The sequence below is a fragment of the Lingula anatina genome, chromosome 8 (genome assembly GCF_051362555.1).
Source record: "Lingula anatina isolate TDL-2025a chromosome 8, LinAna3.0, whole genome shotgun sequence".
NCBI classification, from domain to species: domain Eukaryota; kingdom Metazoa; phylum Brachiopoda; class Lingulata; order Lingulida; family Lingulidae; genus Lingula; species Lingula anatina.
The window spans coordinates 4,976,346-5,002,978 of record NC_141774.1 but is presented as its reverse complement, the minus strand read 5'-3'; the positions used below and the strand labels follow the sequence as shown (position 1 = coordinate 5,002,978).

Here is a 26,633-nt window from a genome sequence, read left to right as displayed (position 1 = left end):
AACTTACAATTGGTTATATTTAATTGGTGATCCAGAATTGTACATGATACTTATCTATTGGCATTGCGATATAGGATCATTGATCTTGACCAAAAGGTGCTATAATGTCATTGTACAGTGGATGTCCTCTCAACTACCACAATAAAAAAAAAAACACCTCTAATTATGTCTGATTATTAAAAGTGATGAATGCTTGACCCAAACCATAATCAACACGCGTGCCCAATTATATAATCCTCTGAGCTTCGCTTCCAGTTATGTCCCCATTGGTTGCGCCACCCCCTGTCCAGAAAGGGGGCAGATGGCAAGGCTACGCGATCATGCCTCCCGAGGGCGCGGCCTGGATTATGCGACTGTCAAGTTTCTTTCTATTTTGGCTGTACCTAGGCTTTGTTTTTTTTTTTTTTTTTTCAACAGGACGTCTGCTTTTACAAGCAGGCTTCTTCAGTTAACTTTTCAATAGACAACGAACCCCCTAAGCTGACCCAACCTGAGAAATGACATAGAATCTAGATCACATTTTGGTTCAGAGAAAAGGGCGGTTAGTTCGACCCCCCTTCCGAACCCCCCCCCCCCTCCCCCCCCCCCCCCCCCCCCCCCCCCCCGGGCTACGGGCCTGACTTGATTTATAACCTGGTAAGAATTGAATTTTTGTTCTGAAAACCGTTGTACTGACTCAATTAAAATACTCCTTTGTTATTATTTGTAATAAATACAATCACAAAAAAAAAGGGGGCAGGGGCGGTTCCAGGATTATTTGAAAGGGGTGGGGGACAACTGATTACGAAGCCGACCATCACCCTCTTGTGTCCCGAAAAAATTTTGGTGTGTTGGAGAGCAAACTATGCCCTTTGGTATGATTAAGCAAGTCAAATTCTTATTTCAAGACGGGAATATTGGTGTGATATATTTTTCAGAAACCGAATTCTCTGATCAACGGACCCCTCTGACCTCTTTCTTAACCTCTCACTGCTGTGCAATACGAACATTTTTATAATGAGGTTGAATGTTTTTATTTATATTTTTAATATTTTTAATCTGTTTTGTTTTGCTAGAATTAATGGGGCATGGTAATATTGAAACTCTTTTATGTACTCGACCATGATGCCAATAGCGTGCCGTTATGTGCAGTTTAAGTTATGTTTGTAGTAAGGAGGTTCTTGATGAAGACGCCCAAAGGGAGTTATATCATTTTGATATATTTGCAGATGTCACTTGAAGACGATATAGTTAAGTTCTTCTGTCAAAATTTTCACATGTTGAATTATATATACTCTACTCGGTCGTTGCGTTCTAGCTGTTTTTGCTTCGTATGAAAATTACACTTGCCTATCAGCATAATAATTATGAATTGTGAAACATATGATGTACACAAGAGGGCATGATTATAATAAAACCCTACATTGGTTTAGAAATAAATCGTTTTAAGGAACACAATCACGTCGATAAGTAACACCTAAATGACACGTTTTAAGGTACGGGCATTTATTGGTATCGTCATTATTTCATAAGCCTTTAATAATGTTGGTTTTCGACTATTTTGATTACAATTCCTATGGTTTCTTATACAATGCTGTGCAGATAAATGATATCGTATAGAGACGGTATTACGATTACGCACAAAGACATTAAAATCCACCATAGACACGGGTTTGGAGTTGGGACCGAGCCAGTCCTACAACTTGCAAGTACTCCGGGAAGCTTCTATATTTGAAATAACAGCCTGGGGAGGCTATGGCTTTAAGTTCCTCGTCATTCACATTGTTACCAATACCAATCACGCAGATAAACCAACCTGGAAATAAAACAGATGGTTAATTTACAAACAAAGTAAGGACATTATTTTTACTTCAGATGAAAATCGAAATATTATGGAAAAGGGGCGATTGTGGACGTATTACGCGTGGTAAATTAATTGTGGTCTCACAAATATAATACACAGGTCTAAAAATTATACATTTCGGTCAAGCACACTTACACGGTACAAGGGATAGTTCCTTCTATCATAACTAGATGGCTTATTGCCAATCCGATAAACGAAATAATATTCCAAGACAATGCCCATTTGTATCTTAAAATATTATTGATAACATTTTAGACAGACACCATCCCCGTGATGTGAGCCATTTAAGCTGAGCGCAATTTAGCGAGAAACCACTCGAAGATTAGTCAGACCTGCTAGATCGATGTAGGTATGGGGACGAGGCCTTAGATTGTGAAACACATCATAGCCTGCTAAGATCCAGGAAAGGCTTTTTTCAGACTGAGTGTGGACTTCATCCCTAAAGATACACTAACCTAGTTTCTTAATGTGCGTTGCTCTCAGTCGCGGACTGCCATGGGTGAACACTCCATCGGTAAGTAGCCATATTAACTTCACGTTCTCTTTCACGAAAAATTCTTCAAACATGAGCTGCGCGGTTTCCAAGGCCAGTTTTCCGTTCGTTAGACCACCTTGGGTACAAATAATAATAACAATAATAATAATAATAATAATAATAATAATAATAATCATAGTGTTATGTGTTTTATTAATATCGTTATGTTAAAACGTTTCAAATTTATAAAAATCTAAATGAAGAAATATTTTTGAGAGTTACACTGAATTCAAGAAAATGTTTTTTTAAATACGTGTGTGTTTCCGTGTTTGTGTGTGTGTGTGTGTGTGTGTGTGTGTGTGTGTGTCAGAGAGAGAGAGAGCGAGAGAGAGATAGAGAGAGAGAGTTGGATCGGTTTCATTAACCTCGGCAATGTACACGCAAACGCTTGTGTGTGTGTGTGTGTGTTTGTGTGTGTGCGTGTGTATGTGAGAGAGAGAGAGAGAGAGAGAGAGAGAGAGAGAGAGACCCACCGCTTTGATCAATTGCATCTATGTAAGCTATAACGCTGGCCAAGTCAGTGTGTTCATTCAGCTCGAACTTTCTCATCACATCATCGGCAAACGTCAAGGCACCCACACGGGATCCACCAGGGCGAATGCGACGGAAGATATTAACGATTGTGGCAATAAACTGAAATGAACAAGATTAAATGGATTTTAATTACTGAATTGTCAAGGTCATTGTCTTAAAAATGTTACATAAACGCAGAACACTTGATTTTCCATTTTAAAAATAAGTATGTCTATAATAAACGATCATTATTACTTTGTGCAAAGGTGCAGTGGTTAGTGATATTGCACCTGACATGTAAATTGGATATTCATAGACACGGGACATTTTGCAAAACAAGTTTTGTCTTGTAAATTGCAGGAAACTAGACAAAGTAAGGGTATCCATCCCTTGAGCCTTATGTAGCAACACTTGCAAACACTAAAGCAGAGTTTCTTGAAGGATATATGTTCTAATTTGCGTTAATTATCAAACAGAATTCCATTACCTTTGATGCATCTTTCTGTGTCTGAAACTGTGTTGAATTAATGCTGCTGCTGGCGTCCAATGCAAACACAACATCAAGATATGGGTTCCTGCAGGAACTGTACGTGTAGGAACATGGAGTGAGGAGAATCTTTAAAATCCTAGAGAGTTGACTTGCCTTCGTTGATGCCCCTTGTAATTTCATGCAACATAATTTAGAAACGTTTTCATAGCGATGTCATAACATATTGATTAAGACGATGGTAAAATGTATATATTGTATTAAGGCATTGTCAGACCTTTATTGCACACTTATCGAAAATGCAAATTAAAATTATATGAGGTAGACATGATTTCTAAGAAAAAAAATGGAGGTCGGTATTTTCTTTGGATCAAAATAAACTGGTTAGGCCCACTTTACACAGAGCTATAACCTTTTTGCCTCCCTTGGACGACCACTAATAAGGCCAGGATGTTCCTAAAGCAAGCAAATCTTGCCTCTGTGTAAACGCTACAAAGATCTTTTATTTGTGTATACTTTGAACTTGACAAACCCTATAGATTGAAGACCTATATGCGTCCACAAAAACTATGACAAGAACTGCATCATGAACTGCGACCGAAATCGTTCTAGTAGACTATATGGTCCAAGAATTGACAAACAATAAATTAATAGGATATTAAGTTTGGTTTGAATCATTGTATTTGTTACTATCAGATATCTAGCCTCTGAGGAAAAAATAACCTAGCAAGGATGAATGAGTAAAATTGCATCTATTATGTGCCGACCACTGACCGATCAATGGGCATACATTCTACAAACCAAGTGATACTTGTGCCTCCTTTCTCCTTTGCTTGAGACTCCCTTTAAATTATGGACCGTAATAATAATAATAATGATAATAATAATAATAAACTTTATTTAAAGATGACAAATCAGGTTGAATATAATCAAGTTTTTACTGCTTTAAATCTGATGTTTGTGCAGCCATTGCGCAGTCCTTATAGTGGTACCGACATACTGTAGCTGTCAAAATTTGCACACGGCAGGCACGTGTATTGTGTTTATATCTTCAGGGGCAAATGTTAAAAAAACATCTGGTATATCATTTCTTCAAAATATATTATTAATTTTTCAATTCGCATCTTAAATACAGTAAATATTGACGGATACTCAAAAGTGCCGCTGTTCGTCAGGGCCACTGTTAAGCACTCCATGCAAAGGTATGAATAATGAGCAAGCTAGTTTATAGTGCCCTTACTCTCAGGGCAGTTAAACCCGAACACCGCTCAAATGTCGTTCAGAGGCCGCCGTATTGACTACCATCGCGTTGGAAGTCGTAGGTTGAAGGAGGTATGCATGCCAGCATTTCAGTGGATGCACCAGTAGTTCGCAGTCCCATCGGAGAGGCCAGCTTGGTCGCTTTAGAAGCACACGAATTGATTGAGAATGTACACAAGGTTTATTGTTTTAGTGTCCAGTCGGGCGCTTAGAAATACTGTTGGTCGTTAAAGGAACGCACAAAGGTCACCACTAAGTGTAAAGGGGGGCTGGCAGTTGTCTCAGTCAACGACAGTTTACAGAATGCATTTAACAAGAACTTACCTTTTCCCTGGACAATATAGTCCGACGCATACCCCCCTGTCACCAACAAAGCAGCAGTCAGAAGAAATGCATATAATCGCTTCATATCGATTCTGACTGTCGACAACCAGCGTTGGATCTGCATAACGTAACTAGTAGCTGCGCTGTCTTATATAATACTAACAACGGATGCGCCTCTGGCACGCTGATTGTGTTGTTATTGCCTATGGCCAATGTAATCGCCAAGGACAAATTTTATGGCAGTCTGCTACTAGAGAATATGGCTGTCTATCATAACATATATGTGACTTTTGTATTAACTGAGGGGTAAGATGTACACTCACCGGCCGCGTTTACACATCCCTTCTATAAAACCGCCCTTGCGCTCCAAATGATAACGACATAGAATTACCTATAACAAAACGAATTGCAAAGCAAGGAACGATCCAAACTAAATTCTGCAATTGGTTTGTTTCAAAATACACATTCATGCAATAAATTGGGACAAACGTCTTAAAGAAAACGATACTTCAAGATAGACTTGAAGACCATAGCTGTCTGTTTTAATGATAGTCTAAATGCATCCATGGTCCACTATAATGCCTTAACGTGCGCTCGTTTAATGTTTACTTTCTGCCAACAACATGTTCTTTGGGACAACAACTTTTTAACAAAACTAGAACTGGGCACTTAAATGAGATAATCATTGCGTCCGGCGCCACAGCAGAAAATAAACACACATGGCTTTGAGGGATGTACAGAGGATGACGAGCATTACGCCTTGTTACTATAAGTTTAATAGCGATTGGATATGTTAGATTTCACATTTTGAAATGTGTCCATGCCAACTGAATACTAACCACATGTTTACAGGCCAGATATCTCATTGATTACGACATAATGTCAGTATGGATATTTAGTAGGATAGCCAGTTCTTGAATTGTTCTTGAAATGGCCCCACCCTTCTGACCATGTCTTCAAACAGGAATTGTAATATTCTCCTATGTCGGCACGGGTATAAACACATTTTTCATTTGGGCGTTTTTTTTTTTTTCAGTTCATCTTGTTGATGCGTCGCTGATGATGCCAGTTTTGGGCTGCTTTGGTCATGTGGTGATAATGGATAGTTAAACCATAAAATGTCATTCACTGATTCCTTTATCTTCATCTGCCTCTGTGTAACTCTGTACCCCTCCACATAAACCTCATGATGTTTTTGCTCCCCCCCCCCTTTTGTTGCTGTAAAGAGGCATATGAATAATAAAATGTATAAATATTCCCGAGTTTGGAGATGCTCGTTTCTTTCTTATTACGACGAGAGTGGTCTAATACGCACGGGGACTGCACCAATAATCACGCTCGGCTGTCATCTTGATTGGACAGTAAGCGATTGTCGTAAAATCACTATATGATTTAAAACTGGGAGCATAAATTTACCATGAATGTCAGAGCAACGTAAAAGCTAACTAGCTTAAATATACCTTGTGATGGAGTCGCTTTTACTAGCTCTGACGAACAGCAACAATCTGAGGGCTTTTTTCTTCACAATTTTGCCTGGGGCGCTTCCATATTTGGAAGTCACACGTCACAGCTGTGTCCGCCTGGATCCATATTTGGAAGTCATAAGTCTCGTACGTCACAGGTTTAGCCGCCTGGAGCTGCCTTTGCCGCCTCGCTCTGAAGTTATCTCGTGCAGACGAGACAAGAAGCAAAGTGCCTGACGAAGTTTGAATTGAAAATATCTTGCAGTCGAAGGTCAGCGCCACAATAGAAGCAACATTCTGCTTTAAAAACTGATTTTGATGTATCCATTGCGCAGCCCTTATAGTGGTATCGGGCATACAGTGTAGCTGTCAAACTTGGCACAAGGCAAACACGATATTTTCTTCGTAAGCCCGGTGTAATGGGAGGTTAGAGAGGACCGATTTAAACTTCAAGGTGGGGTTTGGGTTTACGGATTGATTGCGCCTATGCGGTTTGACAATGGACTCAGGCTCAGGCACTAGATTAGTGAAGCATTTGATGGTTGGATTATTCCAAAGGAACCTGATAATAAATGCAGTAACGTGATGTATATTTTTTTCTTTCTTTTTTTTTTTTTAGCAGACACATGGGAAGTAGGCCAACTCAGGGGTGCGGGGTACCGGTAAAATTTATTAACTTAATTCGTGCATCAGAAACCGTGAGCTCCCTGCTCTTTGCACTCAGAACTAGTGTGTGTGTGTGTGTGTGTGTGTGTGTGTGTGTGAGACAGTGTATGTGTCCTTTTGTGAGTGTGTTGGGAGAGGGGGGTTAAATTCAAGATCGTATACGATTTTCGATTCGATTTTAATTGCAATTTGTCTAATATGTTGGGCGATTTTTTGTGCGAGATATGTTCTTTCTCCAAAACCACTGCCACCGCGCGCGAATTTATGACTGATGCCGCGTTGTGTCATATTGTTTATGTTGCCGTGGCTAGGTAAAAAAAAATATATATTAAAATACTCTCATGAGAGAAATCCCGCAAACTACTTCTAAATTGTTCTAAAACACATTTTAAGATGAAAAAAGAGAGCACAGACCTCTGCCAGTTCAAGACAAAATCAAATTTATATCGATAACCACCAAAATGTAATAGATACATTTTAGCCCATTTCTGAATATTTTCAAAAGCCGCCCAAAACTTTCTAAGTTAAGAGGTTCAGATGGCTTGCATTTGGCTACAATATCCGTGCAATGCATATATAGTGCCCGTATATCCATTTTAAGTGTGAATGTTGTACACGAGTTAACACTCAAGATTAAAGATACCTTCGGCTAGGAGTTCGTTCTTTATTTCACCCATGTTTTTACCACCTTTTGTCTTTCTGACTAACTGTTTGTATGTTCAACACGAGCCTAACCCAACATGATTTAGATGGATTTTGAACAAAATTTTAAGATAGGTTGGAAATGGGCAAGCTTACAATTGGTTAGATTTAAGTGGTGATCCAGAAATTTTAAATGGTGTTTATCTATTGCGATATAGGATCATTGACCTTGACCAAAAGGTGTTACTTGGTCATTGTACAGTGGATGTCCTCTCAACTACCACAATAAAAAAAAAAAAAGAAAAACACATCTGATTACGTCTGATTATTTTAATAATATTTTAAAAAAGTGAGGAATGCATGACCCAAGCTACATAATCAATGCGCGTGCCCAGTTATATAACCCTCCGACCGTCGCTTCCAGTCAGGTCCCCGTTGTTTGCGATCTTCTCCTCGCGATTCTCAAGTTTATTTCTGTTTTAGCTGTACCTAGGCTTTGTTTATTTTTTAACAAGCAAGCTTCCTCAGTTAACTTTTCAATAGACAACGAACCTCCTAAGCTGACCCAACCTGAGAAATGACATAGAATCTAGATCACATTTTGGTTCAGAGAATAGGACGGAGCCCCCCCTGGCTGCGGGCCTGATTTGATTTACAGCCTCTAAAAAAATTATTTTTTTTCTGAAATCCGTAAAATTGCCTCATTTAAAATACTTCTTGGTTATTATTTGTAATAAATATAATCACAAAAAAAAGGCCGCGGCCGGTCTATTTATTACATAATTTATTGTTTGTAGAATTTGGAGGCAAAAGACGGTTCTTAAATCCAGGCAGGATGTTTTGTTCGTGTCCTCATCATACAGTGATACGAGTTATACATATTAATGCCGTACAGGGGCAGAACCAGGATTATTTGAAGGGGGGGGGGGGTCCAGAACGACAGGTACGGAAGCCGACCATCGGCCCCTTGTGTCCCCAAATTTTTTTGGTGTGTTGGAGAGCAAACGATGCCCTTTGGTGCGGTTTAGAACTATGATTTAGTTAGTCAAAATTCGAATGTCAAGAGAGGAATATTGGTGTGATATATTTTTCGACAAACCGAACCCCCTGATAACGGACCCCTCTGACCCCCTCATAACCTCTCAGTGCTGTGCAATACGAAAATTTTGATAACGAGGTTGAATGTTTTTATTTTTTATATTTTTAATGTTTTGTTTTGCTAGAATAAATGGGCCATGGTAATATTGAAACTCTTTTATTGTTTAGACTATGATGCCAATAGCGTGCCGTTATGTGCAGTTATATTATGTTTATAGTAAAGGTGTTTTCTTGATACAGACGTCCAAAAAGGGTCATATCAGTTTTAAAATATTAGAAGTTGTCACTTCAAAACGATCTTAATAAGTTCATCTCTCAAAATTCTTAAATGTTGAATCATATAAGCCTTTCTGTTTTTTTTTTTTTTTTTTTTTTTTTCATGAAAATTTCACTTGCCTATCAGCATAATAATTATGAATTGTGAAACATATGATGTACACAAGAGGCCATGCTTATCGTAAAACCCTACATTGGTGAAGAAGTAAATCGTTTTTAGGAATGAAAAATGCGGAACACAACTACGTCGATAAGTAACACCTAAATGACAAGGTTTAAAATATGGGCATTTATTGGTATCATTATTATTCCACAAACCTTTAATAATGTTGGTTTTCAACTATTTTGAGTACAATTACTATGGTTTTTTATGCATGCTTTCCTGTGCAGCTAAATGATACCGTATATAGACGGTATTACGCTCAAGCACAAATATATTAAATTCAACTATAGACACGGGGTTGTACTACAGTAGTTGGGAACGAGCCACCCCTACGACTTGCAGGTACTCTGGGAAGCTTTTAAATTTGAAATAGCAACCTGGGGAGGCTATGGCTTTCAGTTCCTCGTCATTCACATTGTCACCAATACCAATCACGCAGATGAACCAACCTGGAAAAAAACAGATGGCTAATTAACAAACAAAAAAGTAATTCTTCTTCAGATGAAAATCGATAGATTGTGTACAAGGGGCAATTGTGGACGTATTACGCGTGTTAAATTGATTGCGGACAAATATTATACACAGGTATAAGATGTATACATTTCGGTCAAGCACTCTAACACGATACAAGAGTACAGTAGTTCCCTCTATAATAACCAATTGGCTTATTGTCAATTCTATAAACGAAATAAAATTTCCAAGACAATGCCCAAAAAAGTATTATTGATAACATTTTAGACCCAATTCCCGTATCTAGATCGATACATAATTATCGATTGATAATTACCCCTTACTGCTTTAGTAGGCGTGTCAGGCATGTGAGCCACTTAAGCTGAGTGCAATTTAGCGAGAAACCCTTCGGAGATGGGTCAGACTTGTTAAATCGATATAGGTATGGGAAAGAGGTCTTACATTGTGAAACACATCAAAGCCTGCTAAGATCCAGGTAAGGCTTTTTTCAGACTGAGTGTGGACTTCATCCCTAAAGATACACTAACCTAGTTTCTTAATGTGCGTTGCTCTCAGTCGCGGACTGCCATGGGTGAACACCCCATCGGAAAGTAGCCATATTAACTTCACGTTCTCTTTCACGAAAAATTCTTCAAACATGAGCTGCGCGGTTTCCAAGGCCAGTTTTCCGTTCGTTAGACCACCTTCGGTACAAATAATATAATACAAATAATACAAATAATAATAATAATAATGCTGTGTTCTTATCAATATCGTTAGGTTAAAACGTTTTGAATTTAAAAAAAATCTTTATGAAGAAAGAATTTTGAGAGTTACACTGAATTCAAGAAAAAATACTCTTTTAAAAGATACATGTATGTGTTTCCGTGTGTATGTGTATATGCGTTTGTGTGTGTGTGTGTGTGTGAGAGAGAGAGAGAGAGAGAGAGAGAGAAAGAGACAGACAGAGAGAGAGAGAGAGAGACAGAGAGAGAGAGACCCACCGATTTTATCAATCGCATCTATGTAAGCTATAACGCTGGCCAAGTCAGTGTGTTCATTCAGCTCGAACTCTCTCGTCACATCATCGGAAAACGTCAAAGCACCAACCCGGGATCCACCAGGGCGAATGCGACGGAAGAAATTAACGATTGTGACAATAATCTGAAATGAACAAGAGTAAATGGGTTTTAATTTCTGCATTGTCAAGAAATATGGTACGCAGAACACTTGATTGTCCATTTTAAAAATTAGTCTGTCTATAATAAACGATCATTATTACTGTGTGTATAGGTGCAGTAGTTAGGGGTATTTCACCTGACATGTAAATTGGCTATTCAATCACACGGGGAATATTGAAAACCACGCTGTGTTTTGTAAATTTCAGGAAACAAGACAAAGTAAGGGTGTCCATCCCTTGAGCGTTATGTATCAACACCTGCAAACAGTAAAGCAGAGTTTCTTGAAGGATATAATTATGTTCTAAATTGCGTTAAATATCAAACAGAAATCCATTACCTTTAATGCATCTTTCTGTGTCTGAAACTGTGTTGAATTAATGCTGCTGCTGGCGTCCAATGCAAACACAATATCTAGATATGGGTTTCTACAGGAGGTGTACGTGTAGGAACATGGAGTGAGGAGAATCTTTAAAATCCCAGAGAGCTGACTTGCCTTCCTTGATGCCCCTAGTAATTTCACGCAACATAGTTTTCATAGTGATGTCATAACATGTTGATTGAGACGATGGTAAAATGTATATATTGTATTAAGGAATGCTCTAACCTTTATTGTACACTAATCGAAAGTGCAAATTAAAATTATAGTAGGAAAGACAAACAATGAATATATGAGGAAGACATGATTTCTAAGAAAAAAAAAAATGGAAGTCGGTATTTTCTTGAGATCATAATCAACTGGTTAGGCCCACTTTACACAGAGCTATAACATTTGTGTCGCCCTTGGACGACCATTAATATGACCAGGACGTCCCCAAAGCAAGAAAATCGTGCCTTTGTGTAAATGCTACAGCGATCCCTGTGCCTACTTTAAATCTTGACAAACCCTATAGATTGAGGACCTAAGCGTCCACAAAAGCTAGGACGAGAACTGCATCCGAACTGCGACCGAAATTGTTCTAGTAAACTATCTGGTTCAATAACTGACAAACAATAGTAATAGAATATTAAGTTTGGTGTGGAGCTGTTACTATCAGATTTCCTGCCTCTGTGTAAAAATAGCCAAGCACAGATGAATTGGTAAAGTTGCATCTACATTATGTGCCGGCCACTGACCGATCAATGGACATACATTCTACAACCCAAGTGATACTTGTGCCTCTTTTCTGCCTTCCTTGAGCCTCCCTCTATGGACTGTTATAATAATAATAATAATAATAATAATAATAATAATAATAATAAAGAGGGCAAAACGGGTTGAGTATGTTTATGTTCACTTTTTTTACACACGGTCATGTAGTTTAGAATAAAATATTGTTTTAATGAATAACATATTAATAAGTCAAATAATGGAGATAATAAAGAAGTAAAACCGATTCAAATTAAAAGTAATTATGCAATAAAAATAAAGCAAAATACAGCAGACAAGTCCATATGGTAGTAAAAATCGTAAATGTTAACTCACTACCTCGACCTGTTCGAGTGATGTGAACATGCTCAAAATTTGCGACAACCAAGACGTTAAATGCGACTCGTGAAAATCCGGCAAATCACCTGATGCTGCTTTTAGTCTCCAGTGGTGACTCAGTCATTTTATATGGCCGCACAAAGGTGGCGCAAGGATCAATTTTCTGTGTAAAGGGGGTGTGATTAAATATTTCTGTGTTTTTGAAAGAAAATATGACTTTTACGAAATGTTGGCGCAAATTAAGGTATAAGGTATGGCAAACAAGGTGCACATTTACTTATATGGAACTTAGGTTAAAACTACCATAGGTTCTAGATGTCAGTATTGCTAGCTCGATCTTGGTTTCATATGTAACCCATATCAGCAATACTGACTGTAGCCACTTGTCAGATTTGGGGTATGTTCGGCAAAATTTTGCCAGGGGCGTTTCCATATTTGGAAGTCACATGTCTCGTACGTTACAGATCTGTCCCGTCTGGAGCTGCCTTTCCCTCCTTGAGCTGACGTCATCTCGTGCAGACGAGACAAAAAAAAAAAAAAAAAGCAAAGTGGCTGACGCGGAGTTTGAAGTTTGAACTAAGAATATCTTCTGCTTTAAAAAGTGATTTTTGGTGCAGCCATCGCGCAGATAGTGGTACCGTCATACTGTATCTGTCAAAAGTTGCACACGGCAGGCACGTGTATTGTGTTTATATTTTCAGGAGCAAATGTTTTTGATGAGCCCCCTCCCCCCCCAAAAAAAAAATAAATAAATAAATAAATAAAATAAATAAACATCTGGTATATCCTTTTCTTCAAAATATATTATTAATTTTTCAATTCACATCTTAAATACAGTAAATATTGACGGATACTCAAAATTGTTCGTCAGGGCCACTGTAAAGCACCCCTTGCAAAGGTATGAATAATGAGCAAGCTAGCTTTATAGTACCCTTACACTCAGGGCAGTTAACCCCATAGGATCCAGTTAAAGGACAATGTTCATGTAAAAATCCAGTTCTCGAATTTTGAAGATACAGCACTCAGTCTATACACTAGAGGTATGTTTTAATCGATCCCCGCCATTTAAAAATTATAAAAACAATCTATTAGTAGAAAAAAAAGCGTTTTAGTAAACCTCACCTCAATATGCAAAAATGAAGCAACAGATCTGGGTCACGTGGTACTGTGACGACAATCACGATAAAGGTCTATGAGACTCTGAGCTGCATGTTGCATACAGACGGAGAAGTTAAGGAAAGTTGTGTAGAACGGAGTTGAGGAATTTTCGTTATGCCTCGGTGTGTTGCCGTGGGATTCAGCAAAATTGCAGCTCTCATTGACAATCTTTCTTTGTCTGTGACGGTCTTCCGTGACTTACTTACTAACTTCGGTGACAATAGTTGCGATGCTCTAGATCATGGTCACCTCAGGTGGTTTAGATCATATCAAGAGCTGGTAGTCTTTCAGATTAACTGTCATCAGTTGGCAAACTTACTGATTGCTGATGCATTTTAAATGCATTGTAGTTGACCAAAAGCTCGTTTACAACAAACCTGTTAATTATGCACCGCTGCAATTCCCAAGCCAGGTAATAACAGGTATGAAACTCATCTTGGTGGGCTTTCATATTTTTCAATATATCTCATGATCATTTATTTCATGGGGTTATTTTATTGGTATTTGTAAATGACGTTAAATATCAATACTTAAACAATTAAGTTCAAACACGGTCGCGAACATTAATAAAAGAAATTGCTCTCAGGGTATCTTGAAGCTTCCGTGGAAGAAAACGTGTTGAGGAAAAACAGGAAAAAGAGCGTTATATTAAAGAAAAAATGGGAACTGCTATAATAAAATGGTTCGTTATCCTAATTCGTTTATGCTTTGAGGATTTGTTTCTGAAGATTATTTCATCTGAAATATTAAATAATTTAAAAGATTGATCATTTTATAACTTGAAACGCAAATTCTGCGTCAGTACGCATTTTTTTTTTTTTTTTTTTGCAAATTTGTAAGCTTATAACACCGTGCTATTATAAAGATCTACTCAAGAAAAAAATTTGCTTGGGTAAAATTGAGTACGGAATGAACTGGAGACACTTGGCTTGTCATTAAGTTTACACGAAAATATGTCAGGTAATTAACTTTATACTGTCTTTGAAAGAGTAAAGATTGAAAGATAATTTTAGACAAACTTTGACGGGGGAAATACCTACAAAGAGTAATGGGCTATTTCGCCAACATCTTGTTGAAAATTTTACACTGCAATTCTATTCAAATAAGCTAAGGAACTAATTGCCAAATTAATACTCTCATCACATAACAGGGGGGTAACCAGACCTGCAAAAATTGTACGCACATATTTAAAAAGATTACACGCACATACAGCAAAATGTAGACTTACGCAAAACATGAAGGACAGCGTACCGTAATCACAGCAAATGTACCTCATATAGTAGCTTAATTTCCATTAATAATAAAATCATCATTTAAGTCAAAAATATTCTTGCGATGTAATAACTATTTTAATTTACCCAGAACGGTATATTTATTTTAAAGGCGGTTAACTGAAATATAGTTTTATGATTTGTTTGTGAAAATTGCCCATGTCACCCTGTTAGTTTGGAGATCTAAGCTGGATCAAGTCCGTGTTAAAATTCCTATGAAGTTGTGCAGGAAAAATTCTTCCTTTCTTTCTCTAGCTCCTCGATAAACCTGGTGTTCAGATTTTATCTACCCCTGTAGTACCCCCAGGTATACGGGAGCTGCGCTTTGTAACTAACGCACAGGTAGATTTTTACCTGAGATAACTGGAGTAAAGCTTAGATAGAGAGTGCGTTCGATACAAGCAAGACAAATTGAATGCCATTTAACCCTCTAATTAAGAGGTAAAGGAAGTTCCAGTTAGATGGATGATTAAGATAGGACTTGTCAAGGTAACGGGCATTGTTTACCTCAGTTTAATAAAAGTATGCAAGACGGAGTGTCAGCGGTTTAATAAAATAAATTGAATTTCACAAATAACATGGACCTCATATGCAATAATGAACATTTCCCTTAACTCATTCAAATGCAGTGTTTTATACAACTTGGGATAACCATAATGAAATGCTTGTTAAAGAAATGACTAGACGGGAAATGGTTTTACACAGCTTCACGAGGATTTAGACCCCTCGGGTAAGAGATTTGAATGAGTATAAACTTTTATCAGAAGCCAGATAGAGAAGTCATCTTACAGGTAGACAATGCAGCTCAGTTTGACAGCTAAGCACGCTCTGTTCTCCAGTGGCTCGATTGTCGTCATTGGACCACGTGACCACGTAGCTCATTAACTCCCAGGCCGAGCAAGTAGGACGTTTTTTAAAGCCAAAAATTTACAAAATGAGCTTTTAATTTGTGTATTTGGATTAAGATATCGTTAGTTGGGCATGTTTTCTGAAGAATATGTTCCGTTCAGGCCATTCTGACGGCATGAAGCAAACCCTTTAATGCTGACCCATAAAACTCTGCTGTGCCCAATTAATTCTGTGAGCTAGCCTTGAAAAGCCGGGTCACCTCAGTAAATTGGCCTTATTATTTGTTTGCCTTTATTACCCATACAAAGTATACATTTTTTAAAAGCCTATATTCCAAGGTAAATGAAAATAGAATTACATTTAAATTCAACATGCAGTATCAAGAGTTATGGCCGGTTAAAAACTACATTTTCATTTGGTAATGGGTGAAATAAAACAAAGTTGATTTATCTTATGCACATCAATTTTTTTATTTCTCCATACATTTGCCTGAAAATTCACAGAGATGATGTCAATTATAGTAACTTTCAATCCAGGAAATTTCAGCAAGTTATCTCCATTAATTTCCAAGTTATGCTCGTTTTGCTATCAGGTATACCTACTTGAGCCAGCTTTTCAGCTCACCTGAATATCGTGGCCAGAGCTGAATAGAAGTCAAATTTTAACACCATCTTTGACAAAAACATCTATAAAACTTATATCATGAATAAAGGAATATCATCCCCACTGTCTATATCACTGTCACTCGAAAACACCTTATCAGTGTCGTAGTTTTCAATCATTTCAATAACAGTATCCATTCGCAGGCCCCTTCCGTAGTGAGATGTCGCCATTTTGATTTTACTTTCTCCAGCTAGGTCTAGAAAATCGCCGATTTCTCGCTCATATATATTTCTATCGTCCTTTATATAATAAATAAATGAATATCATCGTCACTGTCTATGTCACTGTCACACGAAAACTTCTCATCAAAGTCCGGGTTTTCAATCATTTCAATAACAGTATTCCTTCGCAGGTCCCTACCGTAGCGAGGGGCCGCCATCTTGAATTTAATTTCTCCAACTAAGTCTTGAAAATCGTCGTTTTCTCGCTCATATATATTTCTATCGTCTTAAAAAATGGCGGCAATGAGAGACAAGAAACATACCCGGATGTTAAACTATATATCATTTCATGACTCACGATACAAAAGAGTACAGAAGACGATCTTTCCAAGATACGCACATATGCGGTTCTGGGCTTTTGGGGTAAACGATAATTGAACCACACATATGCGGTGACGGGCTCTATGGGGTAAACCCCGAACACCGCCCAAATGTCGATCAGGGACCGGCTGTATTGACTATCATCGCGCTGTAAGCCTTAGGTTGAACGAAGTAGGCAAGCCAGCTTCTCAGTGGATGCATGGATAGCTCGCAGTCCCACAGGAAAGGCCAGCTTGGTTGCTTTAGGAGTACACGAATTGATTTAGAATTTACACAATGTTTATTGTTTTAGTGTCCAGTCAGGCGCTCAGAAATATTGTTGGTCGTTGAAGGAACGTCACCGCTAAGTGTAAAGGGGGTCTTGCAGTTGTCTCATTCAACGACAGTTTACAGAATGCATTTAACAAGAACTTACCTTTTCCCTGGGCAATATAGTCTAACGCATACCCCCCTGTTACCAACAAAGTAGCCGTCAGAAGAAATGCATAGAATCGCTTCATATCGATTCCGGCTGTCGACAGCCAGCGTTGGATCTGCATAACGTAACTAGTAGCTGCGCTGCCTTATATAATACTAACAACGGATGCGCCTCTGACACACTTATTGTGTTGTTATTGCCTATGGCCAATGTAATCGCCAAGGACAAATTTAATGGCAGTCTGCTACTAGAGAATATGGCAGTCTACCATAACATATATGTGACTTTTGTATTAACTGAGGGGTAAGATGTACACTCACCGGTTGCGTTTACACATCGCTTCCTTAAAACTACCCTTGTGCTCCAAATGAAAACGTCATTGAATTACCTGTATCAAAACGAATTGTAAAACAAGGAATAACCCACACTAAATCCTGCAATTGGTTGTTTCAAAATACACAACCATGTATTCAATTGGGACACAAAGCCTTAAAGAAAACGAGTCCTCAAGACAAACTTGGAGGGAATAGCTGTCTGTTGTAATGATAGTCTAAATGCAGCCATGTTCCACCATAATGCCTTTACTTCCGCTCGTTAAATGTTTAATTTCTGCCAAGAACATGTTCTTTGAGACAACTAGGTTTTTACAAAACTAGAAGTAAGAAGTAAAATGAGACAATTATTGCGCCCGGCGCCTTGTTAGGAAATAAATACAAATTGCTTTGAGGGATGTACAGAGGATTACAAGAAAGTTGCGTCATGTTACTACACCTTTAATGGTAGCGCGATATGTTGGGTTTTACATTTTGATATGTCGCCATGCCAATTGAATGCTAAGCGCATGTTTAAAGACCAGTTATTTACCCTCACATTGATTACGACATAGTGTCAGTATGGAAGTTTTGCAGGAAAACAAGGTTTTCCTAAAATGACCACCAACCTTCCAGACTTCAAGAAGGAGTAATAATAATATGTAGACTCTAAAGACACTTTTGATCAGGGTATCTCTGGCAAATGAACAGTCACTTGTCACTAAATATCCACTCCCAAGTGACACGTTGTTTATTGGGTTTGTATCGGTTGATTACTCAGTTCACTCCGGTGAGGAATTGCTGGCGAAGCCATATGACGCTCCAATCGAAAACAGCAATGGCTAACCTGTATCAAAGCAAATTGCAAAGTGCGGAACAACTCCAACCAGAATCTGCAATTGCTTTGTCTCAAAATACACGGGAATGTATGAAATTGGAACAAAAGTTATAAAGATCACAGGAGTCTCAACGCATGCAGGCTTAAAGGAAATAGCTGTCTGTTGTAATGATAGTCTACGACTGGGTTCCCATACCTAGTTCTATGTAACAGGATCGATCAAACTCCGAGGAGTTTCTTGCTAAATTGCTTTCAGCTTTGATGATGACATTAATATCTATATATTTTTCCTTAATGCTGCACTGAGGTAACGGCCACATTACTTAATATGAATACAGAAAAGGGGGAGACAACACCAACGACATGAACAACATAAAAACTACATTAACACAGAGAACCCCGACCTCCGCAAAAAAAAAAAAAAAAAAAAAAAAAAAAAAAAAAAAAAAAAAAAAAAAAAAAAAAAACTCATCATTATCAATTTATTGTCAATGAAAATAGGTGTATGGGAGATAACACATTGTCACCCATTCGATATATGCCAGAACATCCCGGGCGTCAGCGCGATGTGTTTAGTGTGCATATCGCGAGGGTGGCAGTGCATACCTCGAAATGCTGAGAACAAAGAATTGCATTGCACCGGAAATATCCCTAAGCCAAATGAAGCAAATACCGCCACTGTCACATAACATCTCTATGTAAACAGACCACCCTGTTATTGACTGTGCTACGCATGTTGCATCTAAAAAAATATGTCCTGAGAGAACCGGAGTGCGGAGGTTATGGCGCATGCGTTGCAGGACGGAAACGGAAAGAGGAGATTGCATGTAGCAAATGAAGCCTTGGCAGTGCTGGGTTTTACATATATAAATAGGGTGGATGGTGATACAGAGCACCAGCAAAATCTGAGCATTTGTTCCTTGGCAGACTCCCATTACCTATCGCAAAATATTGCTAACGTACGTACAAGCAAAGTGAATCAAATACCTTACCCCTTGGCGGAAATATTATTATTATTATTATTATTATTATTATTATTATTATTATTACCAGAGCTTGGATCTTGGCATATGAGTAAATGGTATACCATCAGCGTATATAATATTCTCTCCTGACCCCAGGCAATGGAGAAGGCAGACACTTTGTCTCGCCTTTTTGTCTCCCATACGCTACTTTGTAGTTTTTTCTATAGATCCAAGAACATTATGAAAAAAGGTATAAAATTGCTGAAAAGAAAAGTTACAGAAAACATAAGCAAAACATGCATTACATGTAAAATATTTGACAAATGTCATTTCAAATACTGCTCTGTGTTAAACAATATCCATGCCTATTGATATTTCGCTCACCTTGTCTACAGTTACATTTAAAAATGTTATTGGTATTTCAAGATTTCAGCAAGGGTATTTCCATCTTCACAGAGCATAACAAAAACGCGGATCAGCCAACCTCCTGTGCTACTAACTGCGTCTGATGAACGTTAATCGCTTTGTTTGCAAGATCAGGTGATATTCAGAGTGCATGGTGTCACATCTCTGTTAGGCAACTACAGCAATCATATCCTGGCTTAGATTCTCCTCAGTGTTTATTAGTCGCATCAGTGTCTGTCGACCATAAACCCTTGCGTGTCACATGGTGAGTCGAGTAAAGGACAACTAGCACATCATTGAACGGACCGAATAAGTAACTAATTGTCTGGCACACTTAATAGTTGTCGAACTACCCAATAGTTGACTGACTGAATAACTGGCCCGGTGACATAACAACTAGTTAGTAACCAGACACCGTGTCTTTTATAAAACTCTCGAAAATACAGTCGACAGTGACTGTAGTACTACCAAACCTATTACATTATTTTTCATTATAATATGTTGATTTTATCCATGATTATTATCTATCTTTCAGATAGCTAGCTGTATTTTGTTGTTTTTGGAAGATGAGCCCATAATTATTTTACTGAATTATTATTATCTTATTAATCTTCAGGATAGATCATGCAACGTTAGGGAAAGAGAAACAAACTAGCACACCGGGCTTATAGAGACATCTACCGGTATAATTGCAAAGCAATATCAACTAAAGCAATATTACGTAAGTACCAGTCTCTGCAAGAATCAGAAAAATAACACAGGGACATTGGGAATTGACACCCTTAGATTTTTTTCTTTAAATATATTGTGAAAATATGCAAAATAAATACTAATAAATTAAGGCCAAAAGTTGCATATTTTAATTTATTTTAGAATGTTTTAAAGTTAAGTTTGAAATTTTCCTCTCAAATACTTTTTTAAATAAAATGTTTAGGTAAAGTTAATTTTTTCTCATTTTTATAGACCAGCAAAAACACTTACTTATACGTAAATCAGTTAGGATATGGTATGATATTTAACAGTGGCTGAAAATGAAAAAAAATGTTCATTTATCCACCTTTATGATTTACACGGTTTATGTCATCTTGGTTTATGCCATCTTGGGTGGGAATTAGTAAAAAAACTGCTGTTACCTGGCAAACGAGGGTGATAAACACAAACCAGTATCCGTTTTTTTTTTTTTTTTTGGTTTGGTTTTTTTTTTTTTTTTTTTTTTTTTTTTTTTTTTTTTTTTTTTGGGGGGGGGGTTTGGGGGGAGGAGGAGGGGCAATAAGGAACAAGTGCACCGTTTTCCATCAGAATCTGAGAGGGTTATGTGTCACCCTATTTGGAACCTTACAGAGACAGTTGCTAAATTATTCATCAAAGCTTGAGAGTCCTGGAAACAGCAGTAAGAGACCAGGCGTGTCACTGATCGCGTTTGTGACTACATAGACACAGGTATGAGTCTCCTTGGTTGGTCGCGTAACTTTTTAACAGCTATTTATTTGCATAATTATTTGATACTAATAGTTCTTTTTGGTTGTTTTAAATCAGAATAATTAAGCCGTGTATTTTATTTTATTTTTATTTTTTGCCTCTCCAATAATTAGGTTAAAGAACTAATGTCACAATGGCATTGAACATAGTATTCATAGTTATTAATGCACTATATATATTTTCTTTTTTAATTCATCAGTCGTAAAATAGGAAAAAATCGAAGAAACATATTAATCAAGGAAAGATCCGTAGAACAGAATTAGAGCAAACTTTTAAAAATGTATCAGGTTGATGTTTTTGTGCAACAGCCATTTCAATATATCCTGTCTGGACACCCCATGCTTAATCATCATCATTGTCATTGCCTATTATTTTATAATGTTAGTGTGGAGGGGGGCGTACATGTTCGTCTCGCACTGATTTTGACATGTTGCAATTAAAAGACACAAAGTGACATTGTACTGAAAAGAGTGTGTTTACACTGAGCCATAAATGGCTTTTGGAAATCCAAATCAATTACAACAGGCCAGACAAAAAGTTAAAGAACATAAACACGAGATAAATTACACCCTGATGACCAAGGTGATAGCATTTATTTAAAATGATCAGTATTCTTCGTGCTTGTGATAGTGGTGGTTAAGTTTTCGTCATTGTTCTCTTTTAATTACATATAACGTGCAAACATCTTTTTTATATTGAACGGATCTCGTACATTGATGGTATTGCGAGTCCAAATGACATGAAGAGTTAGGCAATTATATTTTTGTGGTCTAGGCCCTGAGCCTCTTTTGCCACCTTTGCGTACTCTGTAAAACTTCCAAATTTGACAGCACATCCCGGAGATGCTATGTCGGCAATTTCGTCTACATTCCCATGGTTACCAATAACAACCACGCAGATAATCCATCCTTGAAATAAAGATAGTTATTTGATAAATGATGAAGACAGAAACTATAAAGTTATTCCCAAGAACGCTGAAATATATTTATTTTTTGTTTGTTAATACTTATTTGAACTGTGAGTGTATTTCAAGGGTCACATCAACAATGGTCTTATAAAAAAAAAAAAAAAGTGAAAAACGGGCTGATTGTATTTGCCGCTTCATTAAAAAAACAAAAATAAGTAAAATAAATAATAAAATAAAATAAAAAACAGCATTATATATTTACTGTCTTTTACAGAACGCTTGCCCCACATCATTTCAAATCATTTGCAAAACAATAACTTAGTTGGCTTAAAACCACCAGAGTCGTGATTAAGACTGAATGAAAATTTGATCGTTTTTTTCAATACAGGCGAAAGGGATATACGAACCTTGTTTTTTCATGCTTGTTGCCCTTGGTCGCGGATCGCCCAGGTTATACACTCTGTCAGCAAGTAGCCATATTATCTTCTGACTTTCTTCCAAGAAAAAATCTTCAAACATGAGCTGCGCAGTCTCTAAAGCCAACTTTATGTTCGTAGCTCCGACTTGTAAAGAGAAAAATAAATGGTTTGTAGTGTATGTATGTGAGCGCATGCACGTGTGTGTGTGCATGTGAACAAGAGGGTAAGTGTGTGCATGTGTTTATGTTTATGACAGAGAGAAAAAGACAGAGAGGAGAAAGCGGCCAAGAAAAGAAATGGGCTTACCTCTATTGTCAATCGCATCTATGTAAGCTTTAATGGTGGCCAAGTCGGTGTATTCATTAAGCTCGAACTCTCTGACCACATCAGTGGCAAACGTCAATGCACCAACCCGGGTTCCGTCAGGGGCAATGAGACCATGCTTATCAATGAATTCAGCGATCAACTGAACAAAAAAGGAATGTCTGGCTTCAATTCATTTAATACATCCGAAATTAACATACCTACGACGATGGCATCTTAAGAATGCATAAAATTAAACATGTTAAAACATTCATTTTGACAGGTTATATGATGTGGCGTTAACACAGTTTGTAAATTGTGAATCACCCCCTATAAAGCACACAGGGAACAAACCTACCATTCTAATCCCAAAATGACTATCTAATTACGAAATATATATATAGTTAAAATTAGACCACTCTGTATCAGATTAAAATAAAAAAGTCGATGCTCGCCACATATATTTATTGTATTACGTATGACACTTATTCAAGCACATATGAAATAACCCACAAAAAGATCGCTGGCGTTGTGGAAAAATAAAGCAGTGTATCTTGTGATTTTTTATCTTAAATTCCAAGTAAAACTAAGTGTCTTTTGAGAATTATTTTTAAATATTGAATTCAGCGTTATCAAAGGAACTCTTACCTGTGTTGCATATTTCTGCACCTTAAATTCCGTATCATCAATGCTCGAACTGCTGTCCAAAGCGAAGACAATATCAAGAGCAGGATTCTTACAGTTGGTTTGCTTGAACGTACAGGGAGCCGCAACCGTCACTAAAATGTGCGCGAGCTCACTTGCCGTCGTAGATCTCCCTTGTTGATAGTATAATGAATTATGGCAATAAATAATTATATTTTCTAGTTATATTTACTAGTTATAACACAAGTCGTCCGCTATATGCGACATGTAAGAGCGTAAGCGCAACCGAGATACAAGTTGCTCTTGTATGTCGGACACACTGGACGACGAGTAGTTAATTATACCACGGCTGGCGCTTCATACATAGAATGAACGCATTGGAATGGATTTGTATGAGAATAAGAATGCAGGCATGCCTGTATGCGAAATACAAATGCAATTATGCCGTTGTTGGAAGCACCAGCCGTGGTACATGTATGATTACAGATATCATGGTAAGCGAGAGTAAACACCACAAGTGACTTCTATGATCATACATGTTTTCATGTTTACCAAGTCGTAAGAGACATTTAACTTAAAACAATTACTATTAAAGGTACATACTGTACGAACTGAGCATCGGTGGAGCCTGGATTCCCTGTAACACATATAAACTACTCTTACTAGTTTCTTACTCTCAAATAAATTCGACATGCGAAGGGATAAACTGAATAGATTATTCGATCAGCCGTAAAAGAGCTTTTGACTGCTCCTTTCTTTAAATTTTTGTTCAGTAATTTAACCTACTTTCGTGACCTACTTTTCTGCCCCATTGACATATAGCATAACATGCTAACAGAAGAAAAAAACATTCAAACATCATTTTCAGGTAAAATTAAACAATGCCCTTTGGTAATTCTCTTAGTTATACTACTTGAAACTATATGCTGGCGTTTGGCTGGGTTTTTGGCAAAAAATTGATTTTATATCTTTAACTGTTACCAGTTTGATCTCTAATAAATAAATATAATAATTCCAATTCACCTTTTATGCAATATGTAGCTTTTATTTTCACACCTTGAAATTCAGGGTTTTATTACATGTATTATGAAAATCAATTGATCTGTAAAAGACATCAGTGGCTACGACTAAGAAGTCTGTGTGATGATCAATAAACCAGTATATGCCATAATTATATTTCTTTTGGAATTTTAACTCCTACATATTCATTACAATAAGCGTTAAAACGCTTATTGTAATGAATATGTAGGAGTAGGAGTAGGACGTCAGTGTCAGTTAATTTTTTAATATTTTTTTTAATTTTTTTTTATGAACAGTACTGATATAAACCTCAATATCTATTATGCTGAGAAATATTGCAAAGCTGGGACATAAGTGCAAATTTACCTATAAAGAATGTCAATCAAGGTGCACGGTTTATTACGTTTTACGTTGTCCTAATCATCGAAAATTAATGGAATACAATTATCAATCACGTACCTTTACTCCAGGGAACAGAGTTAGCCACATATCCCTCGTTCAGCAACAGAACAGCAGTCAGAATGAGTGCACAGAATCCCTTCATTTCGGTTCCAGCGTTGGATCTGATAACGTAACTAATACCCGAGCTGTCTTATATAACACTAAGAACCGATGCGCCGCTGGCACACCTAATGTCCTGTTGTTGCCAAAGGCCAATGTAAGCGCCAAGGATAAATTTAATGGCAGTCTACTTCAAAATGTTTGTGACATTTGTAATGATTTAGGGGACATATGTAGATTCACCGGTCGCGTTCAAACATCGCTTCACAAAGACGGTCATTGCACTCCAAATGTAAATGTAATCAGGTGTCAAAACGATTTGTAAAGGGCGGAAAAGCCTAAACTAAATCATGCAATGGCTTTGTCTGAAAATACACTGAAATGTATGAAATTGGAACGAAATTTCTTAAGAACACGGGAACCTCAACGCGACCTTGAATGGAATAGCTGTCTGTTGTAATGATAGTCTAAATGCAGCCATGGTCATCCATAATGTCTCAACGTTCGCTCCTTAAATGTTTAACTGTCGTCGTGAACAGGATCTGTCAGACAACAACATGCTTTTACAAAACTGCTTTTACAAAACTGTGCAGTAAAATGAGACTATTATTGCGTCCGGCGCCTAATAAAGAAATAAACACACATTGCTTTGAGGGATGTACAGAGGATGACAAGATCATTACGCATTGTTGCTACTGTTTAATTGCAGTGCAATATGTTGGGGTTTACATTTTGGAATGTGGCCATGCCAATTGAATACTAAGCGCAAGTTTACAGACTATTTCCTTACTTTCTCATTCATTATGCCTCATTGTCAGTATGGATATTTTGTGGGATAGCAAGATGTCCCTACGTTCATAAATGAGTTGTAGAGCCGCATTTTGCAACTGCAACGCATTTTGCAACTAAAGAAAATTGTAAAAACGCATTTTGCAACTGCAACGCATTTTGCAACTAAAGAAAATTGTAAAAACGCATTTTGCAACTGCAACGCATTTTGCAACTAAAGAAAATTGTAAAAACGCATTTTGCAACTGCAACGCATTTCGCAACCATTTTTTTTTTTTTTTTTGTAAGTCCCTGAAACAGTTTGAAGTACGAAATAGGTAGAACTGGAGTGGGGGCGGGTTTGCTTCGACTATTAAACATTTTGTTAGGCACTTGCATGGGATTTCTTTTTTTTTTGTGTAAATTGGGGGGGGGGGGGGGCGTCCCTAGGGGTGGTTGATTGCAGTTTTTACTTCGTATTTTCTTCTATCTACCCTTATATCTTTAGAATTAGGAAATATAATAGGGATTATTTATTACACTATGGTAAGAAATGTTTTTGGGCACTTCGGAAATTCATTGTGACATGGGGTCCCTGGGGTGGTTGATTTTATGTTTACAACGTATTTTATGCTCTCTACCCATTGTATCGACTATTTGAGTTAAAAATATGAAACATAGCTACAGTATCATTTGATTTTTTTTTACTTGGGGTGTGGTCCTGGGGGTGGTTGAATATAGTTAGACGTAGAAATTTCTGCTATCTACCTTGAGACCATATAAGTTAGGAACGGAAGGCTATGGG

General features: G+C 37.5%; 3 protein-coding genes across 3 annotated transcripts; all 3 read right to left on the bottom strand.

Annotated features, from left to right (window-relative positions):
* Positions 1-1,392: 1,392 nt before the first annotated feature.
* LOC106180452 (collagen alpha-1(XX) chain) lies at positions 1,393-5,109 on the bottom strand. Its single transcript, XM_013564439.3, has 5 exons — positions 4,963-5,109; positions 3,379-3,548; positions 2,852-3,011; positions 2,299-2,454; positions 1,393-1,795 (listed from the first exon to the last, which is right to left on the bottom strand). The coding sequence occupies exons 1-5, from the start codon at positions 5,084-5,086 to the stop codon at positions 1,629-1,631; spliced, it is 777 nt and encodes a 258-aa protein (XP_013419893.1). The 5' UTR covers positions 5,087-5,109; the 3' UTR covers positions 1,393-1,628.
* A 4,272-nt stretch (positions 5,110-9,381) lies between these two features.
* Positions 9,382-17,406, bottom strand: LOC147760231 (matrilin-4-like). The gene is made up of 5 exons (XM_086994494.1): positions 17,265-17,406; positions 11,239-11,408; positions 10,725-10,884; positions 10,269-10,424; positions 9,382-9,719 (listed from the first exon to the last, which is right to left on the bottom strand). The coding sequence occupies exons 1-5, from the start codon at positions 17,386-17,388 to the stop codon at positions 9,574-9,576; spliced, it is 756 nt and encodes a 251-aa protein (XP_086850620.1). The 5' UTR covers positions 17,389-17,406; the 3' UTR covers positions 9,382-9,573.
* A 4,222-nt stretch (positions 17,407-21,628) lies between these two features.
* On the bottom strand, positions 21,629-25,137 carry LOC106180460 (von Willebrand factor A domain-containing protein 1). The gene is made up of 5 exons (XM_013564447.2): positions 25,019-25,137; positions 23,543-23,712; positions 22,898-23,057; positions 22,580-22,735; positions 21,629-22,173 (listed from the first exon to the last, which is right to left on the bottom strand). The coding sequence occupies exons 1-5, from the start codon at positions 25,101-25,103 to the stop codon at positions 22,013-22,015; spliced, it is 732 nt and encodes a 243-aa protein (XP_013419901.2). The 5' UTR covers positions 25,104-25,137; the 3' UTR covers positions 21,629-22,012.
* Between the last annotated feature and the right edge of the window lie 1,496 nt (positions 25,138-26,633).

Excerpts from the sequence above, each read along its gene's own strand:
- LOC106180452 (XM_013564439.3), bottom strand. The coding sequence starts at position 5,086 with ATGCAGATCCAACGCTGGTTGTCGACAGTCAGAATCGATATGAAGCGA. Across the intron at positions 3,012-3,378 it reads CACAGAAAGATGCATCAAAG|TTTATTGCCACAATCGTTAA; the intron begins GTAATGGAATTC and ends TGTTCATTTCAG. Across the intron at positions 2,455-2,851 it reads AGATGCAATTGATCAAAGCG|GTGGTCTAACGAACGGAAAA; the intron begins GTGGGTCTCTCT and ends TTTGTACCCAAG.
- LOC106180460 (XM_013564447.2), bottom strand. The coding sequence starts at position 25,103 with ATGAAGGGATTCTGTGCACTCATTCTGACTGCTGTTCTGTTGCTGAAC. Across the intron at positions 22,736-22,897 it reads AGATGCGATTGACAATAGAG|TCGGAGCTACGAACATAAAG; the intron begins GTAAGCCCATTT and ends TCTCTTTACAAG. Across the intron at positions 22,174-22,579 it reads AACAAGCATGAAAAAACAAG|GATGGATTATCTGCGTGGTT; the intron begins GTTCGTATATCC and ends CTTTATTTCAAG.
- LOC147760231 (XM_086994494.1), bottom strand. The coding sequence starts at position 17,388 with ATGCAGATCCAACGCTGGCTGTCGACAGCCGGAATCGATATGAAGCGA. Across the intron at positions 10,885-11,238 it reads CACAGAAAGATGCATTAAAG|ATTATTGTCACAATCGTTAA; the intron begins GTAATGGATTTC and ends TGTTCATTTCAG. Across the intron at positions 10,425-10,724 it reads AGATGCGATTGATAAAATCG|GTGGTCTAACGAACGGAAAA; the intron begins GTGGGTCTCTCT and ends TTTGTACCGAAG.